Consider the following 23,019-nt stretch of genomic DNA (forward strand, 5'->3'; position numbering starts at 1 on the left):
AAGGGCAAGCCAGGAGAGCAATGTGTCATGCCTCAAGACCGCACCGCGTACCTATGTGGGCCTTTAAATTTTTCCAAAGTGTGCCCTTTGAAAGGATCCTTGGCACAAATGTTATGATCGCGCGCGTTTTTCCACTAGATTTTATGGAGTTACAAATCTTCGAGAATCAATAAGTATCAAGAGTCAAAAACACCAATGAAGAAAGTCTCCCCCAAAGTCAAGATCCAATCTAGGGGGAGGTTCTCGGCCTCCACCCTTCATATATCCATGAAAAGATAGAGGAGAAACATCTTGCCTGGCAGGGGGCATCAAGGAAGGAGGGACCCCCTCACTTCTGGTGGCATCGGGACGCCGCCAGGGCGCCACCATCACCCACATTGTTATATCCATCATCAAATTATTTCTTTATCGAGTGATTTCACCATCCTTAAACCTCTCCAATCCCAAATTAAGGTGTGATTTCAATCCAACTAGTTATTACCCCATGATTTGGTGTATATTTTGTAGCTTGTTCCGTTGTTTATCTAGTTTCATGTGTCCTTATGGCATTGGTGATCTAGTACGACTGGTATAAATTGTATGTTCTGATATGGTCTTGTCCTTTGTGCTAGTGTACGGATGAACACATACATTACACAAACATTCTACATCCAGCAATTGTCATGATCAAGGGCAGAGGTGATGCGAAACTGAAAAAACTAAACCCCACAAGTCGGAATCCATAGCGCATTAGATTGTACAGGACCAGATAAGTTAAAGCAACTTTTGGTTTATATTACTGTTATAATATACAATATATAGTTAGGATGGTCGTTGGGGATTCAATCATAAGTGGCACGTGATTTAGTGGTTCTATGTTGTCTATTTGATTTGTTTCTTCATTTTTGGATTCTACCTATACATACCAATATTATATCTTATATTGTTCTATACATTGTAATTGTCTCCCAAGATTCTTTGTGTAACCATTGGTGTTGCAATGTTTGGTTTACTGTTTCGTTCCAAATTCTTCTCTAACGTTTGCTTGATGTATTTTTAGATAGATTGGGATGAATATGTGGCAGTGTCACTGAGAAACTGGCATGTTAATGCTTGACTTGTCAAGCATGTTGGGTACCCTCCTATTCTGTAGAAGCTTAAGATTTCCAGCACCATTGCACTTATGTACTCTAGAGATGTCGGCATAGCTGACCCGTTGATGGGACAAGAATGCGATAAGATGGGATTGTAATAGTTTACTGAGAGGATGCACTTGAACTATAATTGTGATCTATGCGTGAAAATGTAATATATATATATATATGTGTGTGTGTGTGTGTGTGTGTGTGTGTGTGTGTGTGTGTGTGTGTGTGTGTGTGAAATGCGTAATGATGTATGATGTGTGTAATATCTAATCGGTGAATTGTCATATTTTAAAAATCCCTACAAACTCACCCCTTACAGGCTAAGATTTCAGGCCAGTTAGTGATAGCATACTAAAGTAGTTATGAGACAAAATCTCTAGTCCATAAGTGTTAATCACATACCCGTGAAAGGCCATGGACCCATCAATGGAGGGGCAACTACCATAGACAAGAGATTAGTGGTGAGCTTTCCAATGGAGCATGTACATGTAGTAGTAAGGGGTCGGAACCCACTCAGATTGGATTCAGGTGGATATCAGACATAGAGTCTATTTTGGGCTCTACCACTAAAGATGTATATATAAGTGGAGGATCTGGACGGATTAAAAGGGATTGTTCGGTTTTGATAAACCCTTTCAAGATTCAAGGATGTCAACTGGAGGTGGTAGACGGGCGACTAATATAAATTTCTTGGTTGATTTTTGGGATCATTGAAGTATAATTTATTTAAATGCAACTAGATGAAACATCCTACATAGTAAGAAGCAACAATTAAGCAAGATAACCAAGGTAGATAACAACTTAAAAAGTAGAGAGAGCTTCAGAAGGAAATAATCCTGAAGTTCAAGTCCTCGTGGGGATTATTGTACCAATTGGGGAGGCATGGAGGCACAAAACTTCCCAACGACAACAAATATATCTCCTCCTTCTCGGTTAGCATTCTCCTTGAGCTTTGGCTAACAAAGCATGAGCTCAACGACTAAGTGGTAGGTCCTGAGGTGGCTTCCGACCTTCATGGACCTCCTAAAGCAAATCCATATGCTTGGAAGATACCGAGAGACACCAAACGTTTAGGGTTCATTGCCAACCCAATAGTAACAAGCATCACAAAGAAATCAAGGGAGGTTTAAGATTGACCTGGTGGAATCCCGAATCTAAGTTTCCTATTTTCTTTTCCCTCCAACAAATCAAAGTTTGATTTGCTATAGAGGTTGAAACAAGAGATTGAGGCGGTCAAGAATACTGGTGGGTGAGATTTGGTCGACCATTCCCTTGGGGAAGAAGGGGACATCATATACATGGGCCCTATCTGTTTTGTTTTCCTTCACATTCTGCCTAACCCAAAGGTCCTAGACCAACTTGGAGATTCGAGATCCATTGACAAAATACTTCGGGTTTAGCAATAGTGTTTCCTTCCCCTTTGTCGTCGGAAGTCCAAAGACCTTGAGGCAGAGCTGAAGGTAAAGACCAAATTAAAGGGTCTTCTCTTCAAGGCTTTGGCACAAGGTATTTGTAAGTTTCTTGGGTTCATATGTCACATGAATCCCGCTCGTGTTCCTCATGCATATCCTTTTCATATCACGACCCTCATATGAGACAAAGATAGGAAAATATAATGCTTTGATCCAATTATGTCATCTTGTTTTATCCCTTTTTATGTGGGTGTTCTCCAACCACCTTTGATTTAAATAATAAGGGCTAAAAACCTGTCCATATACTCATGAATACTATTATCCCCTAATCGCTTGTCATTAGCATCAAAACTTACTTCAGGGCTAAGATGTGGTTTCACCCTAGCCGCCACCACCTTCCACACCTAAGTCATGTGATCGGATCTACCAAAGCACCCGTCGTTGCTCCCTGTACATGTGGATGCATTTAAGTGTTGCGCCTATTACGGTTGGGTGAATCACACAACGGATTCTGAGAGGAGAAGGTGATTGTATGACTATTTGTGCATTGACTTCTTGCTCCGGCTGAACTTTTGCTAGGCGGTGACGGCGGTGCTTCCGTCCGGGCCGACGATCGTCGAAGGTGAGTTGTTGGTGGCAGCAATTCCATCTACGTAGGTGGCAGCGGCGACCTTCTACATCCCAACAAAGCGGTCCTCCGCTCGGACACGTGGATGGCGCCGTGGTCCTGTGTTGCTGTTTGTTTGTCGCAACAGGATAGAGGGTCTTGGACCTTCAGATCCGGCAGCAACGGCAAATATGGTTTGTCAACCGATTATGCAACACTGGAGAAGATGTGCAGGACTGCCGAAGTGTCCCAAATAGGTGGCAACCGGCACTTGTTGTAGCTTGACTGGCTGCTTATGCGGGCATGGTCTTCACTTGCTTCGCATCTCACATCAAAACCGTGCCTATCATGTAGTTGATGGGATCGCGGAAAGTGGTGGCGACAACACATGATGACTTAAATTTTGGTGGTGTTTCTTGAGTACCCGGTCTCGAGCACCGGGGTGAAAACCCAAGGCCTAAATTAATTGGTTATACCTGGCAATGGCAGTGTTTTTGCGTCGGTATCTTATGGAAGGCATTACTCGGATTTGCTCAGTCCTTATCTTTTGGGTGAAAACCCGGGATTTGACCTTCAGTGGTTGGATCCGACGATGATGGCGCTTGATCGCCGTTCTCTTGCTAGAGGCCTTGCTATTAAAGAACCTTTCACGCTATCTTTGTGATGGTAAAAGATGGTTCGATCGATGTTTTGATTACTTTGAAGTTTTTTTTCTCCGCCTCCCTAACGAAAGGTTATTTTTAAGGATTAACAAATATAGTAATGTGAAGATGAATCACAATCATACTTCATGGTTCAAACTCGAAATTAAAGGTAGAGCCCCTCCAAAGACTGCTCAAACGGGAGGGAGGTGCGAAAAGCCAACACATGTTCTTTTGAGAACCAAAGCCACGGATGTTTTATGTACTGCAATTGCAGGAGAGATACACTTTGGCACGCGTGCGACTGCTGCAGAGTGCGGACTGATGCGCCCCCAAACCAGGCCCCCAAGCTCAGTCGCCTGCACACATGAACAGAGCGAGGGAGCAAATCTACTGCGACATGCGCGGGCGGACAAGCATACACATGCGCGCACGCGCGTACTCCCCTGCATGCATCGACCAACCACTGAGTTACAAGTGACACACGCACGCACACACATAACAACAACTACCAAGGACACACACTGGGAGCGGGAGATCCGTCCGGCCCGGCGTGCGGCGGCAGGATCAGACGGGGATGTGGTCGAGCTCGTCGTCGTCGGCGGCGACGGACTGGCTCTGCAGCCGGCGGAGCTTGAAGGAGGAGAGCTTCTGGGGGCCGTCCTTGGGCGCGTCCTCGAAGCGGATGTAGGTGTAGGTCCAGGCCCCGGAGAGCGTGCCGAGGACGGGGCCGAGGAAGTAGAGCCAGAGGCCGGGGTAGCGGTTGCTGGCCAGCGCCGGGCCCAGCGTCCTCGCCGGGTTCATCGATCCACCTGACACCGCCCTGCACTCGATCGGTCGCCGTCGCGTCTCAGTTTTATTCCATCACTAATCCCGTTTATTATATCAGAGCATAATACTACTAGACTAACATATTCATCGTCTGACGCGGCCACTATCAATCATGTCATTGTACTTAGCGTGCGTGCCCCATCGCTCCATGCTAGCTCAGGCCATGGAGGATACGGTCAAGGTTACCAAGATTAAGAATGTTATCAGCGACTCCTGTTTGGCCCTTCCCTTGGGTGCCAAGAGCCAAGTGGTGATTAACTGGGCCTAATTAAGGAATTTCTCGTTTTGGGCGTGAGTGAGAATGAATTAGATACTGCGTAGTCCAAGTAGTGATTTCTTAACTACTACTAGCCGGCAAGGGGAGGTGTTAATTGATTAATCTCTAAGCGTAGTGTACATATTTACCCTGCGAAGATGGAGGTAATGCAAACGGAGGAACCGACAGCCAACCCAGCCAACTCACCCACCTGCATGAACAACACGGGAAAAAACAATGTCAGAATCAATGATTTTACAGAGGTCGACAAATGGCAATCAGCATCCAAGACGGCGGCCGGACGACTTACCGCTCTGGTGTCCGTGGCGACGGCGAGGGTGACGAACATCATGTTGAAGGTGACGACGACCTCGATGACCAGCGCGTGCCAGTGCGGCCCGACCGGCTCGGTGGTGCCGATCACGGTGATGGGGTGGAGCACGGCCTTGAGCACGAAGGACGCGCAGATCGCGCCCGTGAACTGCGCCGCCCAGTAGAACGGGACCTGCACAAGCACAAGCACAATCATCCATCAGAACAGATGCACATCGAATCGGTTCGTGAATATGTGCAGCTAGCATGGTAACTGGGCGGCTGGCCGGCGGAATAGGGTGCCGATCGAAAGGCCGCGCTGCATGCGATCTCCGGCAGATCCGGGCCTCGAATATATGGCACATGCCCCAAATCTCACAGCACCCACGCCACGCGCGCGTGCCCTCGACGAACCTGCGAGCTAGCCCCACACAGACATGGCCTGCCTCAGTGCCCCACGCACTAGGCAGCCGGTACGTACGCAGGCAGCAGGAGAGCTCCTGCGGCCACGACACATGTAAAGGTCGTCTTCTAGGTCGAGCCGGAAGGCGATTTCGCACGGTGAAAATGCCGACTAAAAGCGGTGTCAGTGTTAAACCGGTCGGTTGGTGTGGCACAGTACCGGCGTTAGTGCTGGCGAGTGCCCCCGGCCGTGTATCTCCTGTGATCGATGCATACGCTTTGCCACCACTAACTGAACCATCGCGGTAAGAAAAAGAAAGCTTTTCATTCATATTTTCCGACTAGAAAAGGCTTTCTTTTCATATATCTGATGCGACCGAGCTTTAGGTTGGTGCCTCGACCGATCACACCTCACACATATAGCCTGCCTAATAGTGCTGTTTTTGTGCTACATGCAAAGTTATTTCTTCCAACAAACTCCAACTAGACAAATCGACAGGGAAAGGGACGTGCGAGGCGAAGCAGCTAAGCTACTCCAAGTGGCTACTCATTGTACTGGGCTTCTGGGCATCGTTTTGGTGTATAAATACCATCATGAAAGGTACTACCCGATTGGTTGGTTGGGACAACAAGTTACGCGAGCATATACCCTAACCCCGTTGCTTTTGACTCTGCTTATAGCTTATAGCTAAGTCCACAAGCTAGACGCTATGTCGACTCAATAATTCGCCGACTACGCTTAAAGAAGCGATTGAATTTGGCAGTATATATCACGTCCATGACAACACCCTGAAAAGTACGTGTGAGTTAACTGAGTTTTTAGCCATGACTAAACAAATCAGCATGTGATCATCCCATTTTCTACCTAGCCTGAAAACGGTCTTTCAAATACTGAAGCAACTGTGGTAATCTAATAAGGCGATGAACATTTCTTTAACCGGAGGCGGTCCTGAGCATTGTACGTAGCCGTGACAAAGCAATCCATGGGTTTTCTTGTGCGACTTGTGTCATCCGGTCGAGATAGTATCTCGGTCGATGAGTGGGGTGTTTGCCAAGATCTCTTCGTTGGAAATAACAGACTAAGAGAAAGCGAGAAGATTAACGTGATTACTAGTAGTGGGATGGCTTTTGTGGCTGAATGATCTAGGCGTTTAGCAGCTAGTGCATATGCAGCGTCACTGCTCGACTGCCCAGAGTTGTGTCCTGTTGCGTAACGTATGTAGTACCTGAATCCAGGGGAAATGGCGGAATATGGCGAAGGCGAGGGTGACGGCGGGGTTCATGTGCGCGCCGGAGATGTGGCCGACGGCGTAGATCATGACGACGACGATGAGCCCGCCGGCGACCGACTGGCCGAGCTGCGATATGCGCGTGACGTCGTGGGCGCTGATCGCCGCCGCCCCGCACGTCACGAACACCAGCAGGAACGTGGACACCACCTCCGACACCACCTGCAGATCGACACAACAGTTCGCGTCATTCATTCATGCTCTGAATCCAGTGGTCGGTCACGCGGCCGGCGCAGTTCTATGATCGATCGAATCGATCGGTCTGCTCACCTTCTTGAGGAGGTGGGGAGGGAAGTAGTCGGCGATGGACCGCTCGGTGTAGTACACCATGCTGGGCGTGGCGGAGTTCTGCACCGTGCCGATGTCGTGGATCTCGCTGGAGAAGGTCGCCCTGGAGTTCGACCTCGAGTTGGTGGCCATTTCCAAAGTCGACCAACTAGCAGAGCTATCACAGCACCTGAGACTGAGCTCCTGCTTTGTAGGTGGAGAGGAGGAAGCTTACATGAACTAGCTTAGCTCGCTTGCTCTTTGGGGAGATGAGAGCGGGGTATTTATAGGGCTGGACCGGGCGCGAGGTGGCAGATACTAGCAGTCCACACTCACCTTTTAATTAGGCCTGGGTGTCGGATAGGCACTGGGCTTGTGCTGCTGCTTAGCTCCGATCAATCTCCCGCCCTCCGTGTTTTTCCAGTAGTTTTCTTGTTTTTAAATCTGCTCGAACACGTTGTCGCATGGGCATTGGACGAAATAAACCAAATCCCGGGCTTGTTCTCTTCTGCTTAAGGGCATGCATAAACGTGTTAGGACCATGCCCGGGGGCGAAAAGTACGCAAACGATATTTCAATCGGCCGATAGAAGAAATGATTGCAGTTGTAAATTCGCAGGTGCCTATAATATGCCGGGATAAAGGCGCCGACGTCGGCGTCGTGACGCCGATGTACGGCGACGAACCGATTCTTTTAAGCCAGGGTTGCTCCGGAGAAAGAAATTCTATTTTGTAGGTGATGATGGATGGATATTTCATGGGAGGGGGGGTCTCCTACGTCCGTCCCCATGGCTCACGCTTGCGAGCTTGTGTTTAGGTTGACATTGGCATATTCTACTGCCCTAGAAGACACGCAGTGCAGGCGTGATGAGCCAACGCCAACCAGGACAGCCGTGCCGGAAGTTTATCATTGGCCGGAGGGGCATTGTCCCTGTCAGCAGTTGCCGCCATTTCCAGATCAACGATGGAGCCCGATCAACTGGATATTTTTCAAATGCAGGGTTGCTCATGCCGAAACCCAAGCTATCAAATTCAAATGATGAGTAGTTGCAGATTTGCTAAGATGCCATTACAATAAGGGGTTATCTTAACCACTCTCTCCGCACTGCCGTCACCGCTGCCGAATGGGAGGCGCCGCGCTGCACTTTGATCGATCGTCGCCGTCAGAACCGACCTGCCACTGCTGAAAAAATCCTGTGCTGATGTCCGATATTAGTCAACCATATTTTGCAGTCCGGAGTGACCCCTCGCCGATCTTGGGCTCCCCTTTCGCCGTGTCGGGTGCGCACCGCATCGGTGGGGGATCGTGTGCGAGCAACTGCCTTGAGGCTTCAGAGTTCAGACATCGCCGATTCAGGCGTCTGGATACTCATCGTCTTCATCTGTTGCCTGGGATCCTCAGCGACTGCATGAATTGAGCAATGCGAGACGCCGACGTGGTACCAACCATTCTCTGCTCCGGTTACATGCACCTGTCTGAACTCGTGGAAGTTTCGAGGTTTCGGATCGAGGCTGGGATTTGCCGGCTTAATGTGACGGATGCAGACATGCAGGAAGCAGGCCTCTAGTGTCAGTTACTTGTGGACTGTGGTGTACGTTTTCACAAAGAAAAATCCAAAAACTGTGCTTTCACAGGAAATCAAGCACGAAAACAACCACTCGCTGCAGATCGGCCGGGAAATTGATCCTAAGGCCCCGGAGTCCTGGCCAGCCTTGCCAGGCAGGTCCATTCTGCTGCAGCTCACTGAATGTTTCGACCTGACACGTACTCTGCAAAGTAAATTTTGTTTGTTGCAGTTGCAGCAGCAGGAATACTTAGTTTAGGAGGCGGGACAAGCAGCCGAGTAAAGATTATACACTTTGAGGTATGCATACGCGTTGAGAACGAGTGATTACATTCCCTGGCAGGCTGAAAAGACAGCTACTGTTGAAATCAGTGGCACTATCGTTTATACCACAACAAGAAATACTGCCATGTTTGGCAGAAAACGCACAGTCAATCCGTCATAGATCCCTGACTGATTAATCTAGTACACATAATCATAACCTCTGCAAATCAATTCTTCTTCTTTGTCTGCACTCTGCAGCAATCACGTATGAGGATACAGATGATTACTATTTACTACTCTTAGTAACGTTCCTCAGATTACTATTAACGTTCTTGTCCAAGGAGGAAATGAACTGATTCCTGCAAAGCTGATGTGTTTAGTCCTTGGCGCTTTGCATCTATGTTCATACCATGAGTCCAACCATATTGGCTAAATACCTAACCTTGGCACCTATGGTCAGGTCAGGTCAGACCAACCGTTCAGATGAGTACCTCCTGGGAACCATTGTTAGTTTCAGATTCAGAAAAGCCATGGCTTCCTGAATGGGTAGGCGAGCGGTTTGTAATTTGTACCCGAGCGCGCCTGACCGCGGAACGTGGGTGTGCTTCGTAACGAGAATCAACATCCATATGCCCATCAAATCGCCTCACTTTCTGTGGCCTTCGACATTTTAGCACGGTGTTCTAGGCTATTCATTCACCATGGATGGCGGTATTCTTCGCGGGTCTTTCTTTTTTTTAAAATATTGTAAAACAACTTTATTTTTTGGACGTAGTGGTTGTGTGCATCTTGCTATGTGACGTCAGTCATTCACGCAGTGCAGTTGCATCACCTCGATATAATGGCCGGATGAAAATGTTGTTTGTCGAAAAAAGTTAGCCTCCCCTCAAGTTGGTACAAACCGGCTTACGCAAATTGCACATAGTGTAGTGCAACCAACTTAGTCCGTTTTCATGCCGGGCAGGCACATATTAAAAGGTGTGGTTGTTCTACATGAAAGATGAAACATCACATGAAATTCACTCGAAGAAACTAGATAAGGTGATTTTGAAAGTGGATTTCGAGAAGGCGTATAATAAGGTTAATGGTTGTTCCTCCAACAGGCCTTACGTATGAAGGGTTTTGATGATTCCTAAAAAAATTGAATCCTTTGTTTAAAAAGGTAGCGTTGGCATAAAGGTAAATGATGACACGGGTCATTATTTTTAGACGCAAAGGGGCCTAAGACAAGGGGATCCGATGTCCGCTATTTTGTTCAACATAGTGGCAGATATGCTGGGAATTCTCATTGATCGGGCCAAAGAGGACGGTCAAGTAGGTGGGCTAGTACCTCATCTAGTGGATGGTGGTGTATCCGTATTACAATACGCGACATAATAGTTTTCATGGAACATGATATGGCGAAGGCTAGAAATATGAAGCAAGTCATCTGCCTCTTCGAGCAATTGTCAGGATTGAAGATCAATTTTAACAAAAGTGAATTGTTTTGTTTTGGGAGAGCCAAAGAAGAACAAGATTCCTACAGACAATTGTTTGGGTGTGAATTGGGATCCTTACCATTTACATATTTGGGTATACCAATTTATCATCGCAAGTTGTCTAATAAGGAATGAAAGTGCATTGAAAATGTGAACCAACTTGTAGTTGGATGGTTAGGTCGACTGTGGTATCCCCAACTCACCAGGGGCTCAAGTGCTGGTGCTCGCAGTTATCCTGTATTTATTTCAGGATTTCCGGCAATGCGCGTTTAGTGGGTGGAGACGTTTCCTTCAACTACGAGGCACCTATGATGACTTCGTAAAATCTCAGATGATATGCCGGCTCAGTCTTTCGGAGGTGCTCATAAGGGTAGAGTGTGCGTGTGTGCGTTCATAGGGGTGAGTGTATACGCGTATATACAACGCTTGCGTGTGCTGTATTAAAAAAAATTGCATTGAAGATCGATTTGAAAAAAAAAACTAAGCTGAATGAGTAGCTCCTGGGATGCATTTTTAGTTTCAGATTCAGAAAAAGCCATGGCTTCCTGAATGGGTAGGCGAGGCTACCACTACTTGCGATTTGTACCCCGAGCGGGCCGAACCTGACCGCGGAACGTGGATGCACTTCGTAACGAGAATCAACACGCATCTGCCCATCAAATCGCCCCACTGAAACTTTCAGTGGCCTTCGACGTTTTAGCACACTGTTCAACATTACATATAGCCTTCCACGCCGGTGCCCGTGTGCTCGGATGGCCGGCCGTGGAAGGTTCTGCCATTCTAGGCTATTCAGTCACCATGGATGCCGGTATATTCTTCACGGATCTTTTTTTTTAACTTTTTCTGTAAAACAATTGTATTTTTTGGATGTAGTGGTTGTGTGCATCTTGCTATTGTAGGTCATTCATTCGCTCATTTATCGATAAAACCTAGCCTCTCCTCATCTTCTGGGTTGGTCGGCCTCTTTCTGCTTCCAATCTGCGAGATCTCCTCGGGCTAGGTGCTACTCCTACATATACCTGGCCATCCGCCGGGCCGGGCCTACCGAAGCCCGACACGAAAAACCTAGGCCCGAGCCCGGCCCGAGCCGGTTGTCGGGCCTAAAAATCAGGCTCAAGCCCGGCCCATCATGCAAAAAGCCTATCGGGTCTCAGGCAGGGCCTATTCGTTAAACTGCAAATACGACGGGCCTGTGCCCGCCCAGGCTCGGCCATCGGGCTCAAAATCTAGGCCCAGGGCGGCCCGTGGGCAAGGTTGGGTCGGGCTTTTGCGGGCCGGGTCGGGCCACCCGGGCCGGACTGCCCATGGCCAGGTATACTCCTACACCTCTCCGGGTTGCTGGTCAAGGGGTGGTCGGGGAACCGTCTGTGGCGGTCCAATGTAGGGCCCGATTAGGGCCGGCGGCTGCAGATCAAGCCTGGTTCTGTGATTGACGGCACTGCTTCGGGGTGCTCTGAAGGTATGATCTATTGACAATGACTAGAGTCAGACGGCATGTTTGTACAACGATAACGTTGGATTTGTCTGGTTGGGTCGGCGTGGTGATATGTCGGTGACCAGGATCCAATCTACAGGTACGGAGGCGACAGTGTCGGCTTGCTGCGTCCTAATATAGCGGTTCTTTGCTCGGGTGGCTGTATGCATGGTCCTATGTTGCTAGGTGTTTATCCCGACAGGGCGGGGGATCCTTGATCTTCAAATCTAGCGGCAATGACGAGTATGTTTTCTCGTCTGATTCAGCCGTCACAGACGAGAACGACGAAACATGAGGACGGTGCGAGATTGTCGGAGCATCCATAATTAGAACTTTGGCAGTGTCGTCGACTTTCCTCCCTTAATCTCCATTGCAGTGTGCGATGACGACCTTCGTTGTTAGAAGCCTTCGGTTGCGACCGACTCTTTTTGTCGCAGCTCGGCTAGCTGCTTGCTTATGCAAGCATGATCTTCCCTTATGTGGTATCTCTAGTTCGTGCTACGCATGTGGCTGTTGAGATCGTGAAAAGTGATGGCGAGAACACATGATGAGTTTGATTTGGTGGTGCTTCTTAAGTACCGTTCTCAAGGTCCGGGGTGGAAACCCAAGGACTGGCCCTAATTGGTTATATCTAGCAATGACGATGTTTTTTTTGTCTCGTGGCCTTTTAAAATGGGTTGCTCAAACTTAATATTCAAGGCGAAAACTCATGATTTGGCCTTCAGTGGTTGGGTATGATGACGGCGGCGCTTGAACGTTGTTCCTTTTCTGAAGGCAATGTTGTTGCGAAACTACTATGCAGCCGATACATAGCAGCCGAACGTTGGACGATGCGTGATCTAACCGCTGGCCTCCACTTTGTCCAACGCATGCACGGCCGGATCAGTGCGATCGTGCGCAGATCGGCTACCCAGTGTCGTGTGTATAGCAACACTGATGTTGTTGGAGAACTTTTCTCATTGTACTTGTGATGTCAACAGATACTTGGTGTGGATATGATCATTATCGTAGGTTGTTGATCATTGTTTTGCTCCCTTAGTTACTTTTTCTTTTTACTCCACCAAGGCATAATTTTAGTCTTGTATGATTTTGCTATTTGCCGATGGGATTCTTTATGTATTTCCAATTATGCATAGCCCCGATATATGTTTATTGCGCTTTTATCCTTGTGATGCTTTAGCTAATGGAATGTACCTTTGTCGTGAAAATAGGGAGAAGGAAACTAGCCACATTGGTCGATTGCTTTTGTGCTACTTCATTCACGGAAAAACTGATCTCCAAGGACAGTGTTAGTTCTTCAGGAATGCCAACCATTATCTGACAGGAACCAGAGCTCCAAAGAATCCTCCGCTAAAAGGCGGTGTTAATTAAGAAGTTCAGATCAGTACCCCTGCATCAAATGATACATCATACATGGTACTTAATCTAGCCAATGTGTTGTCATGCGCATGCACACTCGCGCGTCACCATCGTGCAAAATGCATGATTGCGTGTAGAGGCTATCGCGTTAGCCAATACACAAGGGCCAGAAGCCAAGCGAGGTCGCTGGTGAACAATAAACCAGATTATCTCCAGAGAATCTACCAGCTGACTAAACGAGCCCTCCGACACGCAGAGAATGGACATGAACACTTCTTTACCCGCCCCGGCGACGAATGGAATTTCATAGCTCGGATGGCGCCGAGCACGTCAGCCGCGGCCCGCCGTCAGTTTCGTTTCTTCCTCTGGCGGAATGGGGACGCAAGTTGATCAAGTAGCCGGGCGGGCGGGCGGACAAGTGGACCGCCTCCCCGCCGTGGAAACCCGCGCGTCGGCGGGCCGGGCATGCAGGGTGATAGCGAGGGGAAGCTCCGCGGCGCAAGCCACCGCCGGCCCGGCCAACCCTCGCCGGACGCGACGATGGGTGAAAGGAGCGCGGTAATTTTGCGGCGGACAGCGGGCATGCGTGCTGCGCTCGGAGTGGCGTCACCCGGCGGTGGATATTTTTTTTACCATTTTGCCGAGAAGGACCGGCGGATCGCTCTTAGCCGCTACCGATCGGCCGGCCGGTCGATACGGGTGTCCCTGGTCGGACTCTAGTGAAGGCTGGAAGGTTCATGCACTTGCGCATTTTCTTTTTCGAGCTTGCATGCGTCTGATACTCCTTTTTTGCTTCCTTTCTGGATTGTGTGTTTTGCACCCTATTGACGGTTTTCTTCGCTTGGCGTCGACAAGGAAAATGGAGCATTCTGTGATACGCGGCAAGACTAAACCCTCGGCTTTATACAGCATGGCCTGGTTTGTGGTTTGGGTTGGGTTGGGTTGGGTCGGCATTGCTCTGTGCGCCAGTACCACGCTTCCTAGCCTAGCCCGTATGCCCCGAGCCCTATGTAGCGCCTTCTGCGCCACTTAACGGGTAATCAGGGTAAACCTCTCCTTACTTCCCAGGTTCTTACAGTATTATTTCTCTTCTTACGTTTTTTTCTTCTGGCTGCCTTTTTCTTCTATTTTCTTCCCAGCATGGGTTTTTCCAGTTCTGTCGTTTTCTTTTCATTTTCCGTATTAGTTTTTTACCTTTTATTTTTCGTTCTCATTCTTTTATTTTCCGTTTTTACCAATTCGTGAAAATATTCATAAATTTCTGATTTTTTTCGAATATGAACTTTTTGGAGATTTTGAACCATTTTCCAAAAACATAGATTTTTTTAATTCTGATGAAATTATTTCACATCTGTAAAAAAATTCAAATTAGATGTTTTTTAAGAATTGAACTTTTTTTTAAAAAAAGTGTTTTTCAAAATCGTGATTTCTCCCCAAAATTTTTGTAAAAAATGGAAGAACTTTCTTTAATCAAGGAGCATTTTGTTTTAAAATCTTTTTTCCCTGAAATTTTGGAAAAAAATTCGATAAGTCACGATGGACCGATGAACCATGACCAATCAACACCGAACTGATCGACCAGGAACCGCGCGTCGTAGCAAGCTCTTCGGCTCATTCTTGGATCGGCCTGACAAGGAACATAAATGGCAGAGCGAGAGCTAGGGACCTCCTATTCCGTGCCTTTAGCGTCGCGGAAGCCAACTGGCGCTCATTGCAGCACCTAGTGGATCGGCGCTCGAACGCGCAGCACATTGAATTGTATTATAGCATGAAAAATTCCTTCAAAACCTGGTTGTCCTAAGGAATCAAACTCATGTCGCTGCATACCTAGAACTTGCGCCGCCGCCGGTCCGCCTCGTCTCCGATGGACTTAGGACAAATTTTGTTAGGATTTGTGTGCTGCTAAAGAAGACGAAACGGTCCGGCTCCCTGAAGATGGAATAAGATTCTCTCACCTAGACACCGTTCGAGCGGTGCGTCTAGTATCGTCGGTGGGCGTCTGGCGGATCTGTTCTTGTTGGATTTGCTCAGATCAGATCAGAGTTTGTTTATGTTCACGTGTTTTTAAGTTGAATCCTTTCGATCTATGCTACTCTTCAATGGTAGCAACTGTTGTTTTATTGCGCTAGTTCTACAGGGCCTAAGCATGACGACTTTCGGACTGTCTATTACAACAAGTTTTGCCCGACTCCAACGAGGGAGGGGCGATGACGGCGACACGACTTCGGCTCGCTTCGGTACTTGTAATCGTTGCCAGATGGTCTATGGTTCAGGATGTAATTTTTATTATCTCTCATGCTCGTTGACTTGTTGTACTATCTTGATTGAAGATGACTAGATCAAAAGCCCCCTCCTACCCCCCTAAAAGCACTAGAGCTTCTAAATGCCAGTGACTGATAGCAACCCGGAAATCTTAAGAACCACTATAGCCGCACTATTTATTGCATAGTACCATTACTGTGTCATTTAGATTTTTAATTTTTTGAAATTAATTATGAGAATTTGTTTTTTTTTAAGTTCACCAAACTTTGAAAAAGTTAACGAATTTCTGAGAAATTCATCAATTTTGAAAAAAAAATCGCAAATTTTTATTAAAAAATCATCGATTTTGAAAAAAATGTCATAGATTTTTTTAAAACATAAATATTTTAAACAAATTTCAAAAAATTGTAACATTCCTAAAAAATTCAAAAAAAGTTCATAAATTTTTAAAAAATATTCACATATTGAAAAAATTCATTAATGTTGAAAAAAGTAGGTCGGTTTGAAAAAAGTTCACAAATTTTGAAAAATAAAATTAGAAAATAGAGGAAAAATGTCAAAAGAAACCCGAAAATGGGAGAACCAAAAAAGGTTCACGTTGTTATTGTGATATTTGGATAATAATTAAGAAGGTAACTTTTTTACGGTATACTAGGCACAACAAGATAGTTATCCAGTTGGTTACTGTGGTTGTACTAAGCCTACAGGTGCGGAGTTTTGATCCCGTCTGGATCATTTTTTGAAGTTTTTCTTTTTGAGAAATCTGTAGGTTTTATTGAAAGGGAAAATAAAAGTGTAAATGGGCCAGCCCAGGGCAAAGGGCTGCGTAGGGATGAAAATGGAGTGGAAACTTTTCCTTTTTCCGAAGAAAAAATGGAAACGAAGAGGAAATATGAAAACGAAAACGAAAATTTGCAAAACGGAAGTGGAAATGAAATTTTTTTATGCGGAAAGGGAAACAAAAACGGAACGGTATTCTGCGATGGAACATGCATGAAAATGAATCTTTCCGTTTCATGAATATGGAATTTCTGTTTTTACTATAGACCTATAGCTGCTTTGTAGCCCAACCACCAAAGAGAACACAATGACACAATTAGTAGAATGAATCTAAGGCCCAACTTCTACTACCACACATGTACTCAGCTTGACCCTATACGCAATTATCCGGTACTACTACAATATTACGCTAAGTTGTTAACATAATGATATTATTTTGTAGCCATGTTAACAACTCATTAAATTTGTTTGTTTTTGTATGTATTTCTCTATGATTCAAGGGGGTTTTAAGTTCCGACCAATGCCTATTTTTGTTTCCGTATCCACTTTGTATTCACTCCGTGTCCGTTTCCGGTACTCTCTGTTTCCGTATTAATTTCCGGGGTTTTTATATTTATTTCCGCTTCTAAAAAAATATGAAAATAAATATGATGGCACTCAGTTTCGTCCGTTTTCGCTCCTAGGGCTGGGTGCGTCCGTCTGTAAATCTCAAAGAAATGGGCGCTGAAAGCGGGACCTCATATTCCGCGCCTTTAGCCCCGCTTAAGGCAACTGGCGCTCAATGCAGCGTCTGGTGGGCCGGCGCACGAAACACGCAGCTTGAAACAATACCCCGAAAAATGGCTCTCGACAAGGAATCGATCTCGCACCTTTTCACTCATGCAGGCGTCTGGCTAACCACTAGACGGAGGGAGTAGTATCTAATTACAGCACGGACCCATTAAGAACAATAGTAGCCGCATTATTTATTACACATTAGACTGTACATTTTACTATAGCACTTAGAATTTTGAATTATTTGCAAAAAAATTAGAAAACTTGCTTTCTTTTTGAAAAAATGTGAGTCAAATTCAAAAGTTTCACTGATTTCAAACGAAGTTCATGAAGATCGAAAAGGAGTTTGCGTATTGAAAAAAAGTTCACCAAATTGGAAAAAGTTCATGTATTTTTCCAAAAAGTTCACAATTTTCGAAAAAATTGATCAATTTTGATTTTTTATCAATTGAAAAAAACTTCATCAATATTAAAAAAACAATAGTTTGAAAAAAGTTAATCAATTTTTAAAAAACAGTACACTAAATTTAAGAAACTTCATCAATTTTATAAAAAAAGGTCATCAATTTTGATTTTTTCACAAATTTGGAAAAAGTTCATTTGTTTTGAAGCATTTTGAAAAGGTGTGCATCAAATTCGAAAAAGTGTTGTGCCTTTTGAAAAACTAAATAAAAAAATGAAAGGAAACGGACAGAAAGAAAAGGAAAAATAGAAATCTAAAAATAAAATAAAAACAAAAACCGGTCTAGAAAAGATCTGTTTTTAGTGTTACAAGATTTTTGTGTGTGCATGGTTTGAGTGTTACAAGTTGACAAACAAGAAAAGAAGGAAAAAAATAGTGTAGCAATAGAAGGTGTTGTGTCCAAGCCTCCCAGGTGGTCATCGCGATCAGTTGTGAAGCCAGGTGGTTATAGAATCCCATGCACGCATTTTTTAAATTTGATGAAACAAAAAAAAAAATTAATGGGCCGAGCCCTGGCTGGAGGCGGGGTGTGTGCCGGTGTGTAGAATAGGCTATATCCGGCGCTGAAGGCCCTAAATAGCAAATGCTGCTGAAGGCGTTGAATAGGAAATGTTGAGAGCAACTAGTTGGCCAGCGCTTCTTCGGGAGCCTCCCGACGATCATTTGGCGCGCTCTCAGCCGCCACCACGTGTCACACTCTGAGTGATTTCTTCATATTTTTTCACATGCTTTTTCAGCTTTTTAGATAGTTTTCTTTTACTTTTCGGTTTTTCACCGGTCTTTTCTAACTTTTCAGGCAAAAAACCAAGAAAAAAATCTGCGCGAAAAAATGCATTTTTTTGTTTTTCCTTTCATGAGAGGCATGTTTTTCTTCCGCGAGAGGCATGACCATGCCTTTCGGAAACGGAATAAAAAACACATTTTTACTTTCTTTTTCTTTCGCGAGACACACGGTTTTGCTTCCGCGAGAGGCACCGTTTTGTTTCTGTGAGAGGCACGACCGTGCCTCTTGGAAACCGAAAAAATGTGTTTTTTCCCTTCTGTGGGAGGCATAATTTTGCTTCCGCGAGAGGCATGGCCGTGCCTTTCAGAAACGAAAAATATAAGTTTTTTGTTTGTTTTTTCATGAGATGCACGATTTTACTTCAGCAAGAGGCACAGATTTGCTTCCGCGAGAGGCATGTCGTGCCTCTCGGAAACGGCTTCTAGAAAGGAAAAACAAACATGCTCCCGGTTCAATTTTTTCGTCTGTTTTTTCGTGAAAAATGAGTTTGTCAAAACTTATCAACATGTGATCTACTTTCGACGCGAGGGATCCAGCGGTGAAAACGTTTCAAGCTTTGAATGCATGGTTTTAGAGGTGGGAGTGATCTTTAGAAGAAGTACTCCTCAAAGTAGTGATTTCGGGAAATGCCCCCCATGCATGGTTTGGTTTAGATGGGCCAGCTGACTCGTTGAAGACCTGAATGTTCGTGGGTTTGGCAAGCACAGACAGGCCGGGCGGGGTTGGGCTGCCTCGCGGGCGGAGGCGGCGTGGCAGACGGTGGCACCGTGCTCCTCCGCGCTGGTGCGAGAGACCGGCCTCGTCGTCCTCACTCGGCAGAAAATCAACCAGAAGCGGAGAAGAGAAACCCGAACAGGCGAACCCATCTCCCCCCCTAATCCACGATGCTCGCGACCGCCTCCCCGCACCTCCACGCCGCGGCGCACCGCCTCTCCCTGGCGGCGCCCGCCCGCTCCGCGCGCCTCCCGTTAAGGCGCCCCCTCCGCTACGCGCCGCTGCGCCTGCGCGCCTCGGCCGCGGCGGAGGCCGCCCCGTCCGCGAAGGAGGGGGCCGAGGAGCTGGGGTTCGAGGAGATGGCGGCCCGCACGACGCGCCGGTACTACATGCTCGGCGGGAAGGGGGGCGTCGGGAAGACGAGCTGCGCGGCTTCGCTGGCCGTGCGCTTCGCCAACAGCGGCCACCCCACCCTCGTCGTCTCCACCGACCCCGCGCACTCCCTGAGCGATTCGTTTGCGCAGGTCACCCACCAGCCTCCAGCTCTTCCAGTGAGTTCGCTCTGGGTTTGCACTCCTGATGTATTTGTAACATTGCCCCTGGCTGCGTGTTTTAGGATTTGACTGGTGGGGCTCTCGCGCCTGTCGAAGGTACTGATTCGCCATTGTTTGCGCTTGAGGTGAGTTACATTGGTATGTCAACAGCGCCGAAGACAGTCTATCTGACACCCCTATGCTAATAATTAATAAATGCTAATACATTGGAGTGCTACTGTTTTGTGTTGTGCCAATAGTTCAAGTATACTCTAATAATTCAGCCAACTTCTATCAGTAATTTCCCTTGAAAAGTTTGCATATGTGGTATCTTCTTTTATTGATGCAATGTTAACAGGACTAATTCATTAAAACCATTTCAATTTTAATATCAGGGAAAACTCAACTGTTAAATTTGAGAAAAGATTCAGGGATCACAAGGGTTTAGTTCTGTGGATTCACAAGTAGTGGAGGCCTGGTTTAATCGTGTGTATCACTTGGTCTAGAATCTTGAATTGCATGGCTTGAATGTTACATTTTGTGATTCTGGCACAGATAAATCCTGAGAAGTCTCGTGAAGAGTTTCGGACAATAAACCAAAAGAATGGAGGGACCGGAGTAAAAGATTTCATGGACGGCATGGGCCTAGGGATTCTTGCTGACCAGGTACATGGCAATATTTCTGGCTACTTTTGCTAACAATACATTATTTCGTGTACATTACGTTCAGTCGTAGGTGTTCTCTTGATTGTTATTAACCTGAATTGCTCTGTCCAGCTTCTGTTTTATAATTATCATCTTTATTCTTTGTCAAATACAGCTTGGGGAGTTAAAACTGGGCGAGTTATTGGACACACCACCACCAGGATTGGATGAAGCAATAGCAATTTCAAAGGTAAAAAGAGATGGCTTCAGGCTTATAGTCTCCCTACTTCGCTTGTTTCTTCTAGCTCTAGCTTGTGATTTCCTATTTGCATGCCACCTCAGGTTATACAATTCCTCGAAGCACCGGAGTATAGCATGTTTAGCCGCATTGTATTTGACACTGCTCCTACGGTAATGACCATATCTCTGTGAATTCAAAGTTGACTCTTGACAATCACATTATGATTTGCCTCACCTATTGACAGGGCCATACACTCCGGTTATTATCTTTGCCAGACTTCCTTGATGCATCCATCGGGAAGATTTTGAAGGTACTATTGTCTTTAGTGTGATGTGCTATCATGTTAAGATGCAAGGCCCAGACCGCATATTAAATGGCTGAATGAAGAAAAGTCAACTTATTTTGTGTTACCAAAATTGTTTGCCATATCTCTTCTGTTATTTTTCTGGATAAACAATAGTAGAAGCCAATGCATTGCTGCTGCTGTACCCTTTGCTCATTTGTGCTTGTTTGTGCAACTTCACATTGTGCCTTTATGTTAACTTGTGAAATTGGGTCTTAAATACTCGTCTATTCAGTACTATGTTTCAATTGTTTTACAGTAAGTGAGGTCTAGTATTTTGTCAGTTATGGTTACCAGACCTCAGAAATTTCCCCTTCACCTGCTTCATATGTCCAAATAACATGAATATTAAGTATTCGTATATTGTTTTGTCTATTCCATCCAGTATCTTTGGAACTTTAACAAGTATTTCACTTGAAGTTCTTTAAATCCCGTGACAAATAGCTATATTCCATCTAGCTGATGTTTTTTATACTAATTTAACTTTTCCTGCCATCCAGCTTAGGAGCAAGATTGCTTCAGCAACATCAGCTATTAAATCAGTATTTGGACAAGAAGTTCAACAGCAGGATGCAGTAAGTTCCTTGTTCAGTTCCTCTGTTAAACTGGAATGTATTGTTTCTTCACCAGGTAGGTGTTTAAAACTTTGAACTCATTATTCTCCTTCTCAAGGCGAACAAATTGGAGCAACTCAGAGAAAGGATGGTCAAGGTGCGAGAGCTTTTCCGTGACACAGAATCGACTGAATTTATAATCGTGACGATTCCAACGGTAAATTTTCTCCTCACCTCCGCAGCCCCTTCTCTATTTATATGTCCCAGTAATAATAGTTGCCCTTTTTTTTTGCCATTTTCAGGTCATGGCAATCAGTGAATCAGCGAGATTACATTCTTCCTTGCAAAAGGAAAGTGTTCCTGTAAGGAGACTTATTGTTAACCAAGTTCTACCACCTTCATCATCAGACTGTAAATTTTGTGCTATAAAAAGGAAGGTACAATGGAGAATTGACACTACTAATAATTTTGATCTTCAACTAATGATCTGGTTGCAGAAACCACCAATGTGCAAGGGCAGCTTATGCATTTTGTTTCATGCAGGATCAAACACGTGCATTGGATATGATAAAGAGTGATCCAGAGTTGATGGGACTGAACATAATGCAAGCACCTCTCGTGGACATGGAAATTAGAGGAGTTCCTGCTCTCAAGTTTTTGGGTGATATAGTGTGGAAGTGATCTTAGTTTGCGGGAAAATGTGATAACTTCGGGTGGAACTACTTGGTCGATACAACTGTTTATCCAATCCAAGTTCTCTAGAGCTACTGGGTAGAATCCAGCTTAGCAGATGCCCATCCCTAACGTGAGTAAATAGCACATAAATCCAGAGGGTTTCACTGAGCTAGCATATGGGGTTTGCTATACTTTTTTTATGAGAAAAGGGATTTGCTATACTTGACAGTAATACTACAAGATTGGTTACACAGCTGCATTATCCTGCCAATGCAGCCCAGTTACTGCAGTGTTCTGCTTCTTTGTCCTTATAGGATCACTTGTGGGATTTCAGATCCAAAACTTTGTAAACAAAAATTCTATGTGCGGCATGTAAATGTTAATAGCAATGAGGAGTGTTTGTCGAAATCGCTCGTGTGGCAGCTTGGGAAAACAAAGAGTTTAATATCGCTCCTGGCCATTCGCTGACAAGTAATCCACGTGTGATCTAGGGCACATAGTCGGCGGTACTGGGCCTAATTTATGGGAAATCAACACTTGCAGTGTGCTAGGTCTGATGCCAAATATGTAGGTTTGCAAATTATTGGACTGAACTGATCTAATGCGATGAATTTAGACTTTCCAGTAAACATTTGCTAATAGTTTATTAATTTGGGTACGCCCTGTAAAACGCAGCTCGGTGCAAAAAGATGCAATGCACAATGTATTACTCCCTCCGTCCCTAATATAAGACATTTTAGCTATTTCAATATATTGATTACATACATACTAAAATGAGTGAATATACATACTAAAATGTCTCTTATAGGAGTATTAGGGAACGGAGGGAGTATAAAACTTGCAGCAACGCAATGCAGTACAAACATGTGCAGGAGGATATTAGAAAAAACACACAGAAATAGTCTGTGCGTGGTCACAACAAAAGGGAAATATATGTCATATACTGAAAATTTCAAACTATTTTTGTAGTC

At 45.5% G+C, this 23,019-nt stretch overlaps 2 protein-coding genes across 2 annotated transcripts; one reads left to right on the forward strand and one right to left on the reverse strand.

Moving 5' to 3' along the window:
• Positions 1-4,016: 4,016 nt before the first annotated feature.
• On the reverse strand, positions 4,017-7,404 carry LOC119317863 (aquaporin NIP2-1). The gene is made up of 5 exons (XM_037592362.1): positions 7,145-7,404; positions 6,812-7,036; positions 5,182-5,376; positions 5,021-5,082; positions 4,017-4,607 (listed from the first exon to the last, which is right to left on the reverse strand). Exons 1-5 carry the CDS (start codon positions 7,292-7,294, stop codon positions 4,352-4,354), a joined length of 888 nt encoding a protein of 295 aa, XP_037448259.1. The 5' UTR covers positions 7,295-7,404; the 3' UTR covers positions 4,017-4,351.
• Positions 7,405-19,227: 11,823 nt separating this feature from the next.
• On the forward strand, positions 19,228-22,456 carry LOC119317864 (ATPase GET3B-like). Its single transcript, XM_037592363.1, has 10 exons — positions 19,228-19,581; positions 19,674-19,736; positions 20,146-20,256; positions 20,411-20,485; positions 20,578-20,646; positions 20,721-20,786; positions 21,320-21,394; positions 21,492-21,590; positions 21,676-21,810; positions 21,917-22,456. The coding sequence occupies exons 1-10, from the start codon at positions 19,228-19,230 to the stop codon at positions 22,052-22,054; spliced, it is 1,185 nt and encodes a 394-aa protein (XP_037448260.1). The 3' UTR covers positions 22,055-22,456.
• Positions 22,457-23,019: the final 563 nt, after the last annotated feature.

This window comes from Triticum dicoccoides, chromosome 6A (assembly GCF_002162155.2).
Source record: "Triticum dicoccoides isolate Atlit2015 ecotype Zavitan chromosome 6A, WEW_v2.0, whole genome shotgun sequence".
NCBI classification, from domain to species: Eukaryota; Viridiplantae; Streptophyta; class Magnoliopsida; order Poales; family Poaceae; genus Triticum; species Triticum dicoccoides.